At 43.7% G+C, this 17,451-nt stretch overlaps 1 protein-coding gene across 1 annotated transcript in view; it reads right to left on the bottom strand.

Moving 5' to 3' along the window:
* TNR (tenascin R) overlaps positions 1-17,451 on the bottom strand; it is a 509,827-nt gene that overhangs the window by 30,285 nt on the left and 462,091 nt on the right. Inside the window, exons 17-18 of the mRNA XM_066597493.1 lie at positions 5,761-5,891; positions 4,375-4,507 (exon numbers count right to left, since the gene is read on the bottom strand). Of these exons, the coding sequence (XP_066453590.1) occupies positions 4,375-4,507; positions 5,761-5,891 (264 nt within the window). The remainder of the gene's footprint in view (positions 1-4,374; positions 4,508-5,760; positions 5,892-17,451) is intronic.

Raw genomic sequence — 17,451 nt, 5'->3', positions numbered from 1 at the left:
CAGTTAGTTTGGGTCATTAGACCCACAGCTGGGTCAGGACTTGTAGCTGTAAACAAATGAGACCTAATTTGGTCTTTTGCCTGTAAAATTCTACAGTGTAAATACTGTGCCAATGGAAACATCACTGATAGTTGATTACGAGCCGACTATAATAACCTTAGTTGTTGCTGATTGCGTCTTATTGATCAGGAACGAAGTTTAGATCATATAATGATTTTTCATGTCAACTTAAGTATCACATGTAAAAGAGTAAAACCCCGAGCATAAGCAAGAATTACTTTTTTCAATTAATTAAAACTAATTGTGTTACACAGATAGTCAGGTAATGACATTTCTAGGTAAAACAATTAACACAACAGATCTTTAAAGGGGTTTTACATTGGCGTTTAGGATAGGCTATTATTGCTTGAAAAGTGGGAGCCTAAGACCCAGGAATATCGCCTAATCAACGGAACTAGCATGCAACGATGCACACTGGAGTATTGACTCTCAGGATCAATGGACGTGGACCCATTGTGCCACACACTGGTTTGGCCCAAATCCAGAGGTGATACCTAAGGAACCCTGATCTTACCTATTTCACCCCATCTTTTGGGTTCTGGGCTTCCCTGTGTTTTCCCCTGGGCATTACATTGGAAGTACTGTGGCAGCTGATTCTATAATAGAACAGGATGCGGTACTTGGGTTTGTGAACTGAGGCATAGTCAGAGAATTCTAAGTCAAGGCAGACAGCATAACTTCAACATGTGGGATAAGCCAGGAATCAGAACTCACAGAGCAGGTTCAGTAGGGTGCAAGAGGGCCAGGAGTCGGGGCAGGCGGCAGACAGGAGGATGGTCAATACAACAAACTGAGGTCAGGAGTGGAGAATGGAGGGAAGTCAGGAATAGCTGTAGTAGCCCAGAGTTGGTAGGGCCCCTGCATAATGTTTTATGTCTGTCTTGTGTCATTGTCTTGTAAGTGTCTTGTCTGTGGTATGCATTTGGTTTATGTGTACTGCATGGCTGGAGGACTGAATGAGTTATGGCTGGTATGTGGTGTCCTGTCTGAAAAATGTAACGTTTTGTGCGTCATGTGACTATGTTTTATATGTATATAGGTGTTTGCTGAATGCAAGGCAGGAGGGTCTGGAAAAAGGAAGTCTAGAAAATGTCAGTCTAGGAGAAGTGTTTAAGCCATATAGACACTGGTTGGTCTGTGTGTAGGAAATAAAGGAGGCCAAGCGATGGCCTGAAGCTAAGCCTGGGCCCGTGAGCACCCAGGAGCCTCGGTACCACTGTTGAGTGCTGGGAGAATGAAGCCGCTTCATAGTGAGAGGAGGACAACGTGAGTGAGTGTTGACCGGTAAAAAGAAAGAGAGTCGCCAGAAGCGGTATCACACAGATAACTTGGACTGTGGGTTATCCGAATATCCCTGTTGCAGCACCCTGGCTTGTTGTACCTGTACCAGAACTGTTTATTTGAAGTGAAGTTTGGAAAATTACAGTAAACGGACAGAACCGACCGTTCCCGATTTTGTTCAGAAAGAACTCTTCTGTGTGCACTACATGTTTTATTCAAGGAATTCGGCATTGGAAGAGGGAACTATGGTGTCCCTTGGGACAACTAAATGTAAGGTAACCCCTGGTTACTATCCCTGTGACTTCCCCCAGCAGTAACTTGGTCAGGTCCCAAGCTACCCTAAGGGGAGGAGATGGTAGAGCTCAGTGACAAGGCCTTTCACTACCCCACTGTCTCCTTGGCTGTTGGCCCGCTCCTTTGACACTGCGTAGCCACAGTCAAAAAATGAAGAAGTCAACACAAATGAATAGAAAGACCAATAGCTGAGGGGAAAGTGCCGGATATAACCACAGGTGGTCCATGACTGGCAGGAGATGAAATAGGAAAGTGTGTGCTGGCGCAAGTTTATGCATGCACAGAGCCAACGAGGATGCCAGAGCCAAAAAGGATGCCAGAGCCAGAGAGGATGCCAGAGCCAGACACCAGTAGCGGAGCTGGAGAGAATGTGTGCTGCAGCCGTCAGTGGGGAGAGTTTAGATACAATGGTAGTTGCTTCAATTCAATGTGCTGACCTGTTGTACTTGATGCACCTGCATACATGCAACACACAGAGCTGCAGTGTCAAGATCAGATGTAACTGTTTCCTAAAGAAGAGTTTGCTACAGTCCTAGTCAGGACAGCCAGATAAGAAGTGGTGACTGGAACAGGAAAGAGGTCTATTCAAACTCCTTCACATGGGCTATTTTGCTCACGGCTTTGTATGCGCAAAATCGTACATATAAACCAATTGTTTTCAATGGGTTCCGTCACATGGAGCATTTTTTGCTCCTGCATTTCTGTCAGGTGAAAAAAATACACAACCTGCTCTATTTTTGTGCGCATCGGAGTCTCAGTAGAAGACTATGGGGGTGCACACTGTCTAAATGAAATTACGCACTGTACAACACAATTTCGTAGGGAGAATGGGTTACACCTGGGGCTAAGTGGGCTGGCCCGCCTACTATTTTGGCACAGCAGTGGAAAAAAGTACGGTAAGGAGCGTGGATCCACTCGCAAATGGTGACGTGAGAGCGCTCCATTCAGAGAGCAATAATGTCATGCTCTTGGGAGCGTTACAACGTCTGCAGGAGCATTTGTGGTATCAGGGCAGCTTGTGTTCAGTTAAGGAATCCTTCAGCAGAGAGAGAGAGCAGGAATCTGCCTTGTGTGCAGTTGAAGAACAGTCGTCACTTGCAGTGTTCCAGCGCTGGGACTGTCTCACAGAGAGAGCTGATCATTGAGCGTAGCAGCATTGAAGCAGAGACAAACATGGAACATAGTGCTGATCTAAGTTAAAAGCCAGTCTTTTACCGGAGTATAAGGGTACTTTAGTAAATCAAAGGCACCTGGGGTGAGAAGCAATTATGTAAAGAAAGTACAGAGCCTAATATTTAGAGTGCTATTGAGCAGGCGGGCCAGATCTTGGCAGAGAGTATCCCTTTTTCTAAGCCAATTCCGAGTGTACTACACACATACACTATTCCGCATTGCGCTACTCGTTACGCTGTTGTATTCTTACCACAAAATTCTCAGTAAAGACATAGTTAACTGCAACCGAGCTTATTGCTCATCTTATTCCACCTCTTACACACACATATAGACATTGCTGCATCTGGTGGAGAGGCTGTAGCATTCCAGTAAGTGCCAATGTCCCTTCATTCTGCAAGGTGCCCTGTGGTTGGAACCCCCATTGTTCACACATTGATGGCCTATCCTAATGATCTTTTTAGACTAGCCGAGTTACTGGTCCAATCCAATGAGCACTGATCAAAACAAATGTCAGTCGGTACTCGTTTAATTTTCTGAACTATCCTAGTTACAATTGTTTACCCCCATAAGCTGGCTGTGCGTCTTCCCGCTCACTTGAGGTAGATGTACAGATGATCTGCAAACATCTTTATGCTCGCTGAAACTGAATGATCAGCCAATAAACGAGCATTTACTCCTTCATGGGCTGATTGTTGGTCCTCATACACAGCCCCATTGTCAGGTGAGCGAGTGTTCGGAGGAATGCCTGGGCCCAATAATCGACCCATGTAAAAGGACTATTAGAATACAGAATCCTGGAAAATCTCTTTAAAATGTAAAGGGATTATCGGGTTACTGGACAACCCCTTTTCATTAGGACCCCTAGAGTAAAATAATAAACAGAGATATACTTACCCCTCTGCAGATGCTGTAATCCAGTAACTTGCTGCGGTCCCGGGGTTTGTTGTGACGAATGTCGGGAGAAATCATGTGACGGCTGCAGTCAATGAGAGGCAATAGCGTCACGTTCTTGAATTCTTGGCATCATGCTGCCCAGCATATGAGGGCCCATGCCAGGAGAACGGGCAGTGATGCTGTAGCTATTATTGGCTGCAGCAGTCCACTGGTTTTCCTGTGGTATTATTTTACCCCCGGTGGTCCTATTGAAAAGGGTTGTCCAATAATTGGACGACCCCTTTAACACCGTCCTTGGAAATAACTTGCACATGATAGTGGGATAACCCGAGTGCAATCAGCAGGTCCTTCCAATGAGAACCAAGACAAATTGTTAGACCTGCACATCACTTCTGTATATAAGAAAAGTCCACGTAAAGACAATAATAAGCATTATAAGATTAAAAACAATTATAATAAACTGCAAATGTCCCTCTTTGACCAGAAAAAAAATCACGCTTTAGAAAGCAACATTTCCCAATATGCTTGAAAGTGACTGAAGATCCCATACACGTCTTTGTACTTAAGAAGAGTGTCCTTAGGGGATCTTCTTAAGAGAAAACTTGACAGCAACATTATACTAGTATACTTTAGACAGATGATTTATATTTTGTGGCGTCGAGTAAAACTGACCTGTGGTGAACACTGTATGAACAATAGCGCTTCGTTCTCCATCCTGAACTGACAGGATAGTGACATTGTATTGTGTGCTCTCCAGAAGACCCTCCAGGCGGATCCAAGTGTCTTCAGCGTCCACGATCAATTCCTAACACAATGACAGATAAACGCTACCATACATTGCGTACATTTCAGGAAGAAGCAAATCTTTTTTTGTTATTTTTGTAATTTTACCATCATATTACTGGAACTGGATACAAAGAGGTAGCAGAAAGATACTGAAGACGTAATTTAAGGTACTTGTTGGAAATATCGAATTCAAGTGATAATGGTTCCATGTACACATGGCCACAGACAGAGTAAGAAATTTTCACTTGGAGTCACTTAGGTTTTAGCTCACCTAAAACCCAAGTGACTATCAGCCCGTGTAAACAGGCAGTGGTCATATGTTTATATCACCTGTCCTGTTGACAGGTGATAAATGTTGTTGGTAGGCCAACCCCTTTAGTTGATCCCACCTAACAGTCAGAGCTCCAAATCCACCACATAGACCTAAAGTTAAAGTAGTTTTAAAAATAAGTTAATACTAAGTTTAAACTTATCCCATAACGATAGGATAAGTGTCTGATCGGTGGAAGCCTAGGACCCCCACCGATCACACGAGCAGGGGTTCCGTGTACCGCAAAATGAATGGAACTGCAGTCGAGCATGCAAATTGCATGCAGATGCTGTCCCATTCATCCCTCTGGGATTGATGGAGATTGCTGAGTGCTATACTCGGTTATCTCTGTTGTGGCAATCACTGGGGTAACTATAGGGGATGCAGGGGATGCGATTGCACGTGGGCCCAGGAGCCTTATGGGGCCCATAAGGCCTCTCTTCTCCATGTAAGGAAGCCAGTACTATGAATAAAGCATTACATTTGGGGGCCCTGTTACAGGTTTTGCATTGGGGCCCAGGAGCTTCAAGTTAATCCTCTGCGTTAAGAAGTTGGGAAAAGTTGACGGACCCCAAGATAAAATTTGCACCCAGGCCCATGAGCCTTTAGCTACGCCCCTGATCAGGGTAAATAAATTCTATGCTTGTCAAAGGTGAGATGGATAAGGGCCCATTATTACTTTGTCACCCAAGAGACAACACAAACCTAGAGCTGGCCTCATTTGTTCCGTTCATCACATTTCTACCTACTGGAACTATTTGCTTTTAGGTTGGTACATATAAAATGCAGCACATAAGTTAAGGAAGTAATTGCTATTCGCCAAATATTTGAAAATTAATGATCTAGGAAAATGGAAGCAAGGTGCAGTCAAGCCGTGCTTCCATGATCACATTGCATAACCTCACACTATACTGTTCAATGAGAGGTCAAAAATAAAAGACATGCATTGCCTGGCCACTTACCTTTCTGGAGCCATTTGTAGATTTGTATGTCATAATGTAATTTTCAATGGGAGATGCGGGAGGCTGCCAGGAGACTAGAGCGCTTGTTCTGGACACCTCAGTGGCTGTAAAGTTTCCAGGAGGATCTAAAACTGAGGCAAGAGGAAAGTACGGTAAGTACACTCTTCATTATGTCAATTATTTTGCCGAGTGTGCTTTAAGTTTCAAGCAGTGTTATATCTTCACACGTCATTGATTTGCATCATTTACTAGGTGCGTACAGGGTGATTAAAAAAAAATGGTGCATAAGTGAAGCTGATTTCTTTATACATGAGTTGTCATGTAACAGCCACATTGACATGAATAGATAGAAGAACTCTTCAAGTTTTTATTGCACCTTACACTTGTTTGATGTGGATGCCAATGGTGATACTAGATGACCTAAAACAATGCATCTCAGCTGCAGTGAATTGATAACAGAGCATATCCAGTAGGGCAGAACTGGACTACTGACTTGAAACATTTCAATGTTACTAATGGCACCCACATCAAACATCTGTAAGGTCACTGTCGTAACTATAGGGGATGCAGGGGATGCGGTTGTACCTGGGCCCAGGAGGCTTAGGGGGCCCATAAGGCCTCTCTTCTCCATATAGGGAGCCCAGTACTATGAATAAAGCATTATAGTTGGGGGCCCTGTTACAGGTTTGCATTGGGGCCCAGGAGCTTCCAGTTACGCCTCTGTGTAAGGTACATTAAAAACTTGAAGAGTTCTTCTATCTTTTCACATGATTCTGTCAGTTCATGCATGAAGAAAACTTTTGCACCATTGTTTTAATCACCCTGTATTATGGGATTCCTTCTTTTGAATTATCAAAAGCAAGCATTAAAAGAGGAAAACCTATGCAAATGCTCTATTACAGTGTGGAGATGTTGGGTTTGGATCCCCTTCTTGCCATCTCCCCCACAATCATGTTAGTCTAGTGTAGAAAAATACATTATACAACCAGCTGTGTTCATCTGAGTGGAAGTCAACCAACTGTAACCACCTGTGGTGCTTGTTTGTCCCACCATCTTCTTTCTATGATGCTTGTGTTGGTTCCCCACTTAGACAGACGCATAGATTTCTATGCATGTGTCGTGGATAGTGGGATGCAACACAGAATACGGCAGAATTACAAAATTGGAAATTTTTATTCCGCAACATACAGTGTGACTGAAGAAAAAGAGTTTTTTTGCAGTATTAGAAGCAATGCAGAAAACAAATAACCTGGCACCATTTCGTAACCCTGCCTCCACTAACTAAAGCCTACAGCTAATATGTTATGCATACTAAAGAATAACAATGCTTTGCACTTCGTATGAAATCCTTATGATGTTAGTAGCACACAGCAGATAAGATAAATTTAACACTCAGCACAATATCTAGAAACAATAAGCACGGTTTGCTGCACACAGCAAACAAATAACAAAAATTCCATCTACAACCTGGGGGTTGGCAGCGTTTCCATAGTACAATAATGTTCAGTAGTCTAAGGCTCATTCCCTTAAAAGTCACATTGTGGTATTCTGCTAAACGTTCAAGCATCTGAATTGTTAGTGTCCAAATAAATAGTATTTGTCTTACTAAGCTGTCAGCAGCTCTAATTAGTCAGTGAAAAGTGTGCATATGGTTTTGGCTTTTAATGAGGCCGTCCTCACTTACGGTCCGAAGTGGGCTTCCCCTGAAATATCCTTCCTGGTTCTGGTCTGGTTGTGTAGTGCCTCTAGTTGACAGTAACTGCTAGTGAGATATCTCAATGGTGTCCTTCTGACTCCACTTGTCTCCTTCAATCCTCAGTCTTCTCTGTAGCAGCCCTTCTTTGGAATGGAATCACACTCTGGTACCTGTCAGAGTCCCAGAACTCTCTTATTGCAGGCCTGTTGCACCACAATAGTCTGTACAGGTCTTCACTCTTTCATGCCATAGATCACTGCTGCCCTCCTGCTGATTCCTGTGCTGCTGTACTCTCTTCAGTGTCACAGCTACAGCTCTTTTTATATGGCTACCAAATCTTCAGGACCTTTCTGGAGGGACCGGAGAGAAGATCCCCATTGCGCTCTATAGAGGGAGCTGTACCCTGGGCAGTGACATCACCACTGTGTTATGGAGGGGACTGAGCTGTGTTTAATCCCTTACTTCCCTCCTGCCTGCATCCTGAGCCAGGAGAAGAGAGTAGCACATGCACACTTAGCCAAGTCAAGCATTTTTGTATGTGGGGTGTCAGGTGAAATAGCTGTGGGGACTTAGATGGGCGCCTGCGCTAATACGCTCGCTACTACAGAGTGGATTAGCGCATGAACCAGTTTTTTCCTTTGACTATTCAAACTCCCCGCTATAGCACATGACTTTGAAAAAAGAAGCAAGAAGACAGGTCCTGCCCTATTTTTCTTACACGTAAAAAAACAAGAAAAGTAGGGCAAGTCTTCTCTTATCTTGCACGTTGTATTAACACACGGGCATCCTAATAGGGAAAATGAAACTATTGAAATCAATGTTTTTTTTCGCTACACAGGACAAAATCACGCCCATCTGTTTAAGCTCTTATTCACACTTGCTGTAGGGTCTGTGGAGAAGAAATCCCTGCATAGATCTTCACCACTAGAGATGAGCGGGCGTACTCGGTTCGGGTGTTTTTGCACTCGAGCACTGCTTTTTGCGAGTAACTGACTACTCAGACGAAAAGATTCGGGGGGCGCCGGGGGCGGGGTGAGGCGTGGTGGAGCGGGGGGTAGCAGTGGGGAACAGGAGGGAGCTCTCGCTCTCTCCCCCCCCCCACTCTCCTCTGCAACCCCATGCTCACCCCCGGCGCCCCCCGAATGTCTTCGTCCGAGTAGTCAGTTACTCGGAAAACGCAGTGCTCGAGTGCAAAAACACCCGAACCGAGTACGTTCGCTCATCTCTATGCACCACCTATTAAAACAAGGTGTCATGTCCAGACTGGATGCTCTGGATCCGTAACCCTGGAATACTCACAGGCTGTGAAGAGACCGCAAGAGCACATAAAACAGTGGTCAACAATAAAGAAACTAGACACCAGCGAAACACTGTCCCTATAAACCCCTTACCCAGAAAAGGGACCTGTCTATACATGGATAACCCGCCCTAATAAGAGTGAACCTGACCACATACCTTGGCCAGGTTCACTCTTGTTGACTCAGACCCTACGTGAGATAGGACAAAACCACAGAAAACAAGATATAAACAGTTGTAACCGCAATACTTAGCTTTGTGAAGCATCAGGAAAACAGGAGATCAAGCACCAAATTCTAACTTCCAGGGCAGCCAGAGGAAGACTGAATTAAACAGCAATGAGCTAAGCACCAGGCCAGATTAAATAGTCCTTTCAAATTACCCACAGAGGAGAACAAGCAAGTCTCACCTAATACCACACCCACCAGAGCCAGAAGATGAAGAGAACCAAAACGAAGACCTGAACCAGATTACTAGAAGGGAACAGATCCCATAACACAAGGGATGATGCCAACCGAAGCCAAGGACCCTAAAGCATTACTTTACTAGCAGATCACACAGATAGGACCTGCAGAAATTAAAATGTGATTTCCAACCATAGCTTATAGCTGGAGTTGGGGAACTCTGATCTAGGGTGAGGTAGGTCCCTAAGTTCCAGCGTGGGGCTGTTCCTGTTGGGACGATCACCCCGCATGCAGGCAGGTTTCATATGGTAGTTGTAGGCAAGTGCTATAAAAGTAATATGCTTTAAGATTTTTTTAAGACGTAGCAATAAAATGCAGATTCCAAAGTGTTGATTTGTTTCAAAAATACACAAAAAGAGTATTCTCAGCCATTCGCGTCCCACCAGTATTACCCGCAGTCATTTGGCGCCATTAGTTTCAATGCCACTCTACAGTAGAAGAACACAATCACAGAGCAGCCCTGATGTATTTATGCAGAACATGTGTCATTTGGCTGTCAATCACTGCAAAACAAGGTAGTTGAAGTGTCGCTTATCATCAGTCTATCTATATATATTGTCAGTTTTTCATCTGTTACGTGTCAGAAAACTGGCAGGAGTCAGCAGAGAGCATATTTTATTCGGCATTTACAGCCATCTTTTCACCGGCCAGAGATTAGCAAACTTTTTCTGGCTATTTCTGCAGGAATTATCCTGATTAACGTCATCCTTATTTTCCACCTGACATTGCTTGAAAAATTGCCCTCATCACATTGGATAAAGCCCTTCGATAATTGCCCAATTTATCGCTTTCTTTTTGCCCCATTGAAGAGGAATGATGCGATGGGAGCCTATTCCTTAACTGCCTTATTGCCAGCGCAATGAAAAGCAATGTGCTACGGTACATTGAATGGATTAGCATAGCATTAATAGTGTGTATCTCAGCAGTGACTCGCAGATTTCTCAGAGGTGTCTTTTGCACATGTAGGAGATAGATTCTTGTGCGGGTGCAATAGAACTTCCTTGGTCCATTACAGGGTATTATGAATTCTGACAGGTCTACAATTCCCCTGGTTGCCGAAATCCCTGCATTATTCAGAAGTGAAGCAGAAGTCTTCTCTCTGCTCGCTAGTTTTGACTATTGAAGATTTTTCGCTGTTCTTTCGCCACTTCAACTTTAGCTAAGCCTGAAAGTGAACCAATATGGCGAATTACAGGTCAAACAGATTAATAGAAGTGAAATACTTCACAGATGTCATCAATGTTTCTCAAAGTCATAGCAAAAGCTGACTTTCAATAGGTGGCGCTGCAGAGGTATTGTTCCATCTCCCTGATTTGCATATTACCCAGAGGAGCATGAATGGCCTTATGAGCATGAATGGCCTTTTCTCCCTAAGGAGAAAAGATGGCGCTCCTGACCCATGTCACCCCTTAGGGATGGCCAATATATGAGGCGCCCTTCAGACGACCGTATTTGCCCGCAATACACAGACAATAGAATTTATTGATTACAATGAGTTTGCTCCCATCTCCATGTTTTCCATACATAGAACAAAGTAGGACCTGCTCTATAGGTCCCTATAAAAATCTATGGAAGGGGTGCAAATGCACACTCAAAATGCATATAAATGCACAATGCGCTATGCAATTCTGTGAAAAAAAGGTATGTATCTGGACGTCATTAGACTAAATACAGCACACGGACGGGCCATCCATGTGCTATAAGTTGCGCCCGAGCTTTCAGCTGGAACTTGCATCAGCTTAAGGCGGTGGCTTGGCTGACTACTGACAGCCAAGTTCCTGCTCTAATTGCCAGAAGCAGAAAAACCTCAAATCATGGCCACTTAATCCCTTACATCTCAGCATGTAAGTTGATGACAAGGGAAGAGGGCTCCTCCTGTCCCCATCGTCACCCTACAATACGATCACAAGGCACCAACAGGTTCCTATAGCAGTTGGAGGACTGACAAAGACCTCCATGTCTGCTATGTAACTAAGCCTATTAGACCCCGCCTCTGGCAGAATCTCACAGGCTTATGTTGTAGGCTTAGTAGAATGCACTACATAAGTAATGCAGTGTATTATCCTAGTGATCGAACAATCACATTTTCAAGTTCCCTTGAGGGACTGAAAAATAGTGTCAACAAAAGCTCAATAAAGTTTACTTAAAAAAAATAATAATCACGTTAAAAAATACACCTTTTTCCCACAAAACCCTCTTTTAAATGAATGATGAACACTGGAAAAATAATTTTAAAAAGTAATGGTATTTTTCTTTTGTCCGCCTATGAAAAAACTCAAAAGTCATATGTTTCCCAAAATGGTACCAATAAACACTAAACTCTTCCCTTAGGCACCGGGCCCAGATGCAAATGCTACCCCTGCATCCCCATAGCTAGGCCCCTGCTGCTTATATTCGCAAACATATACATGCAAATGTACACTGGATGTTCTCAGATAAAGTAGTGTTCATGGGGGCAAATATTTTTCTAAGAGGAAGGAGAAGAGGATGATTCCCTTCTCCACATCATTAGAATAGCAATACCCATTAGAAGTAGAGTAGTCGAACCTATCAATTTCGGCGGGTCTGGACAATCATATATTGTGTATGGTGGTCTCCCAGTTCTCTCTTGATTGCAAATGTTGGGAGAGATAAGGATTGGGAAGTTGGATTTCAACTGCTCAATCCTTAAGAGACTAGTAATTATTAGGAAATTATAGTACCAGTGTTTCTGGTGGCGCAATGCGCCACACAACTGTGCTACATGGTACATGCATTATGATCCCCACACATCACACACACAGCTCTGCTACATCCATCTTGAGCCCCACACATGACAAACTCAGCTTGGTTCCTCCCACAGTAGTGACATCACCGCAGGTACTTTAGCCCACCGGATCTCTGTGATGGTGGTAGGTCAGTGTCTTCTGTCAGGACTGCTGAGTTGTGTCTGAGATAATAACGGCTTACTTGTATTCTCATCGTGTTATTTTTGTCCTCCGCTTTTCAAGAGCCCTAACTTTGTTGTTCTTCTGTCAGTCAAGCTCTGTGTTTTATATATGTTGTAGGACCTTCAATGACGTCACCAGGGGGCTGAATGATGACGTCACCAGGGGCGGAGCATGAGAAGCACTCACATACTCACTAACAAGTAGTCCTTAGTAGTTTGATAAGCAGCTGCCAGAAGAGAACCCCCCAAACTTTGATAGGCTGATTCAAATGCTGTTGTGAGAATTGACAATGACATTTAAAGTGCTAACGGCTGCTATCAGCGTTCATGCTGATTGTGGCTGTTACCGGCAGGTGTCAGCTGTAAGAATCAGCTGGCACCTGCACAGCATGGAATGGAATCAACCCTCGATCCCCCTCCATACAAACCCTGAGCGTACAAAATCCAACTGTATATACTGTGTTGTTAAGGGGGTTGTACCAAAATTGGCCTATATCACCTATCCATAGGATTGGTAATAAAAGCATGATCGCTGAGGGGCTCACTGTGGAAACCTCAATGTTGAGAATGGGGATTCCATGTACCCCTCTTCTTGTCACTGTGGGGTCATCTACAATGACGTCAGATTTAATGGAGTGCTGTCCATGCATGCGCTGGTGCTGCTCTGTTCCTTTCAATGGGGCTGAAAGAAATAACCAAAGAGCTTTGTCATCTCCATTAGCCCCATTGAAATGGAGTGGCACTGTGCATGGGCAGCCATAGCTCCGTTTAAGTCTATTCGTGGGTGCAGCAAGCCCACAATGAGAAGCACAGGGGAAAAGTGATCCCCTTTGTTGGGATTGGTTGGGCTCTCTGTGGTTAGACCTCCACCGATTAGACTTTTATCATCTATCATACAGATAGGTGATGTCTAATTTGGTACAAGAGCCTCATATGGCGCAGAAATGCAATCGTAGGCTCTCATTTATGACCTGAAGGTTGCAAGTTCAATCCCCGCTTAGTTTAGGTAGCCAGTTCAAGGTTGGTTGATAAACTGAGTACCCAGCTTGCTGGGAGGTATATGATGACTGGGGAAGTCAATGTCAAGCCACCAGCAAAAACAGTCTGCCAAGAAATGTCACAATGTGATGTCAGTCATGACTCGGTGCTTGCACCAGGGGACTTTACCTTTACTTCATCATGTCTATTCAGTGCATTCAAATTAGAAATATAAAATTCTGTGAAAATGTGTAAAACTGTGTTATATCTTCCAAAGTATTAGGGTACTTAAATAAAATAATGACACCATTTATGCCCATTTATTGGATGATATCTTTTCTTCTCATCCCGAGCAAATCCATTTGAAATGGAGATATAAAAAAAAAATTAGTTAATTTATAAGAAACTGCCAAGAGCTATTTATAATCTCACATTTTACTTTAGTGTATTACAATCCGCTGCCAAACGACAGCATAAATTAATGCACGCCAGCCCCGTGGACAGCAGATGGCGTTCTTGAGCCGCTGCTCAGCTGCATGATGACAGCTTCATAACAATGATGGACTCCCGCAGTCCCTCATTGCCTTTGAGGCACGCATATCTCAACAGCTTGTAAAAGCCCAGGGTTCACAGATTGTCACAGACCATCTGCAAATCACAAAAGACACTCCTGGGGCACCAGATAAAAGGGGAACTCTCCGGTACAAATGAGGCTTATTTTTAACCCAGTCTTACAATCTTGCAAGACCCTGATTTTTATATAAAAGGCATTTAATTAACACCGGGCACGACAGCAATAAAATAAACAAAGGCATTGCCGAAACAAAGTGTGCACAGGCGCAGACAATTGGCAGACCTTCAACTGTACAACTCCATTACTTAGATGGTCCAAGTAAGTGCGGTGACTGCAGCTTAACCCTGAATATCTTAAGCAAGTTCTTGCATTCGTAATTTAATCATCTGTCGCATGAAATTGATTATTTATGACTAATCACAATATTTTCCATTGGTTCTTAAGGGACATCATAGACACTTGTGTACAGTATGTCAGAGGTTTTCTTGTTTTACATAAATTAGGCTTAATCATTATATAAGTGAAAAGTTTTGGAACTTTTTCATATACTTTACATTTCTATTCACTATTTCCAATAGGTTAGTGACTAACAATCATATAGCTTTTGCCAATATTCAAATGACTATATATTGGGAACTACACCGTCCTACCAAAAGTAATCGGACGTCTAAGCAAGAATCATCAGTAGTATTTATTTCCATATGTTAATACTTAGTGGGGCTCCTTTGGCCCTAATGACATCAGATACTCTCCGTGGCATACTTTCTACTAACAACTGATACACTTCAGCTGGTATTTCCCTCCATTAATCCTGCAAATGTCTGGTGAGTTCTCCCAAAGAAGGACGCTGTTCATATTTCCAGGCCCAAGTTCTAGATTGTCCCAAAGATGTTCAGTAGGTTAAGGTTCCAATCATGGAACATCCATATCCTCAAACCAATGTAAAACAGCATTGGATTTGTGAAAAGTTGTGTTGTCTTGTTGGAAGTATTGCTGACCATTCCCAGAATATTTTCACATAGTCAGCAACCCACTATTTATCAATGTTTTCTGACAGATGCTTGTCTAAGGGTTTATTCACACGTCCGTATATCGTCCGGGTTTTCACGCCCAGCTGATATACGGTGTCCCTTTCCGCAGGGGGAGGAGGCGGGTTGGGCCAGGAGTAGTGCACTGAGCTCCAGCGCCCTCTCGACCCCTTTGCCACTGTTTGCAATAGGAGGGGCAGGACAGGGGAGGAGCTAAGTTCTGCCCCCCCCTCCCATTGCAAATAGTGGCGAGGGGCGGAAAGGGGGCGGGGACTCAGTGCACTGCTCCCAGCCCGGCCCGCTTCCTTCCCCTGCAGAAAGGGACACCGAAAATCGGCCAGGCGTGAAAACCTGGACAATATAAATAGATGTGTGAATAAGCCGTAAAACTGTGCCAGAATTAAGGTGCACAGAGTTTTACACAAATTTACAAATGGCTTGCACCAAAAAGATCCGACAAGCTTGCACATTTTCTTTCACTGAAAGTGGGTGTGGCAAGCTTCTGCTGGTAGTGTCAGTAAAAGCAGGCTCTAATTAAACTTAAAGAAAGTTGTTGTAAATGAAGAGGCATTTGGTGCACGTTTTCGGCACATGCTTGTGTTGGCACATTTTTTGGCACAAATCCAACTACATTGATAGTTTTTTCCCCTTAATTTTGCCCCTATTTTTTGTTTCATTATCATTATTCTGAATGTTGACTAATTATTTTATATTAGTAAATGATGCAAAACAACATTTTTGAAGCAAAACATATTTATGAATGCAAACTGACACAATTTGGGCGCACATAGTAATGTTATGCAGAAATTGGCAGTAAATAAACTAAATGGATAGGGTGTTTTTTATGTGTTATAATCAGCAATTAGACTGCTGGCTATTTTTTTTATATCCCGCCAGTCCCACACGGATGGGACGGATTCCACATGCAGGAACCCACAGCATAGTCATAGACTCATAGACTGGCAGAGTTTGAAGGGACCCCCTGGGTCATCATGTCCAACCCCCTGCTCAGTGCAGGATCACTAAATCATCCCAGACAGATATGTGTCCAGCCTTTGTTTAAAGACTTCCACTTTAAGAGAACTCACCACCTCCTGTGGTAACCTGTTCCACTCATTGATCCCCCTCACTGTCTAATATCTAATCTGTGTCTCCTCTCTTTCAGTTTCATCCCATTGCTTCTAGTCTTTCCTTGTGCAGATGAGAATAGGGCTGATCCCTCTGCACTGTGACAGCCCTTCAGATATTTGTGGACCGCTATTAAGTCTCCTCTCAGCCTGCTTTTTTGCTAGCTAAACATCCCCAGATCCTTTAACCGTTCCTCATAGGACATGATTTGCAGACCGCTCACTATCCTGGTAGCTCATTATGGTAGCTCTTAATCATAAGAAATCCAGACTTGCTTGATTTCCTGAGAGCTGTGGATCGCAGTTGCGGCAACTTGCAAAAGTATGCAGTTCGCCCTCCTCACATGTAAATGTATTCACAGTATGCTGGCATACTTGCATTTTCAAATATTTGTAGACAACTATTAGGGCCTCATGCCAAGGCCATGTCAGACTCCGCCAGCAGAATATCACAGCAGAGTCTGACACGGCACCCCCCCAAAGACCCTATGCTCACCTCTCTCCAGTACCGCCGTGCGAGTCCCATCCGGTGAGCCGGCGCGCATGTGCAGTGCAGCGCATGACGCGCCTGTGGTGGACAGTGACGCGTAATCACGTGATACTTCCGCTGTGCTCACAACGGGAGTATCGCATGACAGATGGCTTCCATGGACTACAATGGAAGCCAGCCGCACGTTTTTCAGCGGCAATTAGAAAATGCTGTGATTTCTTTCACGCTACAGAATTCTGCGGTAGTATTCCGCAGCGTTAACATTGAAAGGCAGAAAGCTATTAGGTTTAATAGAATCTAATAGCTGCAGGATAATTAGCCCTATGTCTCCTCTCAGCCTTCTTTTTTGCAAGCTAAACATTCCCAGATCCTTTAACCTTTCCTCATAGGACACGATTTGCAGACCGCTCACCATCTTGGTAGCTCTTCTCTGAACTTGCTACAGTTTGTCTATGTTTTTTTTTTTTTAAAGTGGGGTGCCCAGAACTGGACACAGTATTCCAGATGAGGTCTGACTAAGGAAGAGTAGAGGGGGATAATGACCTCACGTGATCTAGACTCTATGCTTCTCTTAATACATCCCAGAATTGGGTTTGCCTTTTTGGCTGCTGCATCACATTGTTGACTCATGTTCAGTCTATGATCTATTAGTATACTCAAGTCTTTTTTAAATGTGCTGCTTAGCCCAATTCCTCCCATTCTGTATGTGCTTTTTTTTCCATTTTTCCTTGCCTGACCGTGGCCGGTGACCCTGCATGCCTGTCTTCTTTTGTATTGCAGATGACTGTGTATGCTTGCCGTTGGTCATGCGTAGTACAGATCTTTTTTTCAAATCTCAGTTTTTCCTGCGACATCGCCTTCAAGGAACCGCACAAAAATAGAACATACTGCGATTTTATTTTCGCTCGTGCAAATCACAATCGCTGTTTGCTCATGCGAGCGGACATGGGAATGTTCTGTTCTTGTAACGGACGCGGAATATCCACCGATCGTCCACGCAGGAAACAGAAGTAACCGAACGGAAGTAGACTAAAGCCTTTCCATTTTTCTAAAACCCCATTGAAATCAATGGTGAAAAAAATATCCATTTTCTTTTTAGTTATATTTCA

This window comes from Eleutherodactylus coqui, chromosome 3 (assembly GCF_035609145.1).
Source record: "Eleutherodactylus coqui strain aEleCoq1 chromosome 3, aEleCoq1.hap1, whole genome shotgun sequence".
NCBI classification, from domain to species: Eukaryota; Metazoa; Chordata; class Amphibia; order Anura; family Eleutherodactylidae; genus Eleutherodactylus; species Eleutherodactylus coqui.
The sequence above is the reverse complement of the archived record's forward strand: the minus strand, read 5'-3'. Positions and strand labels throughout refer to the sequence as shown.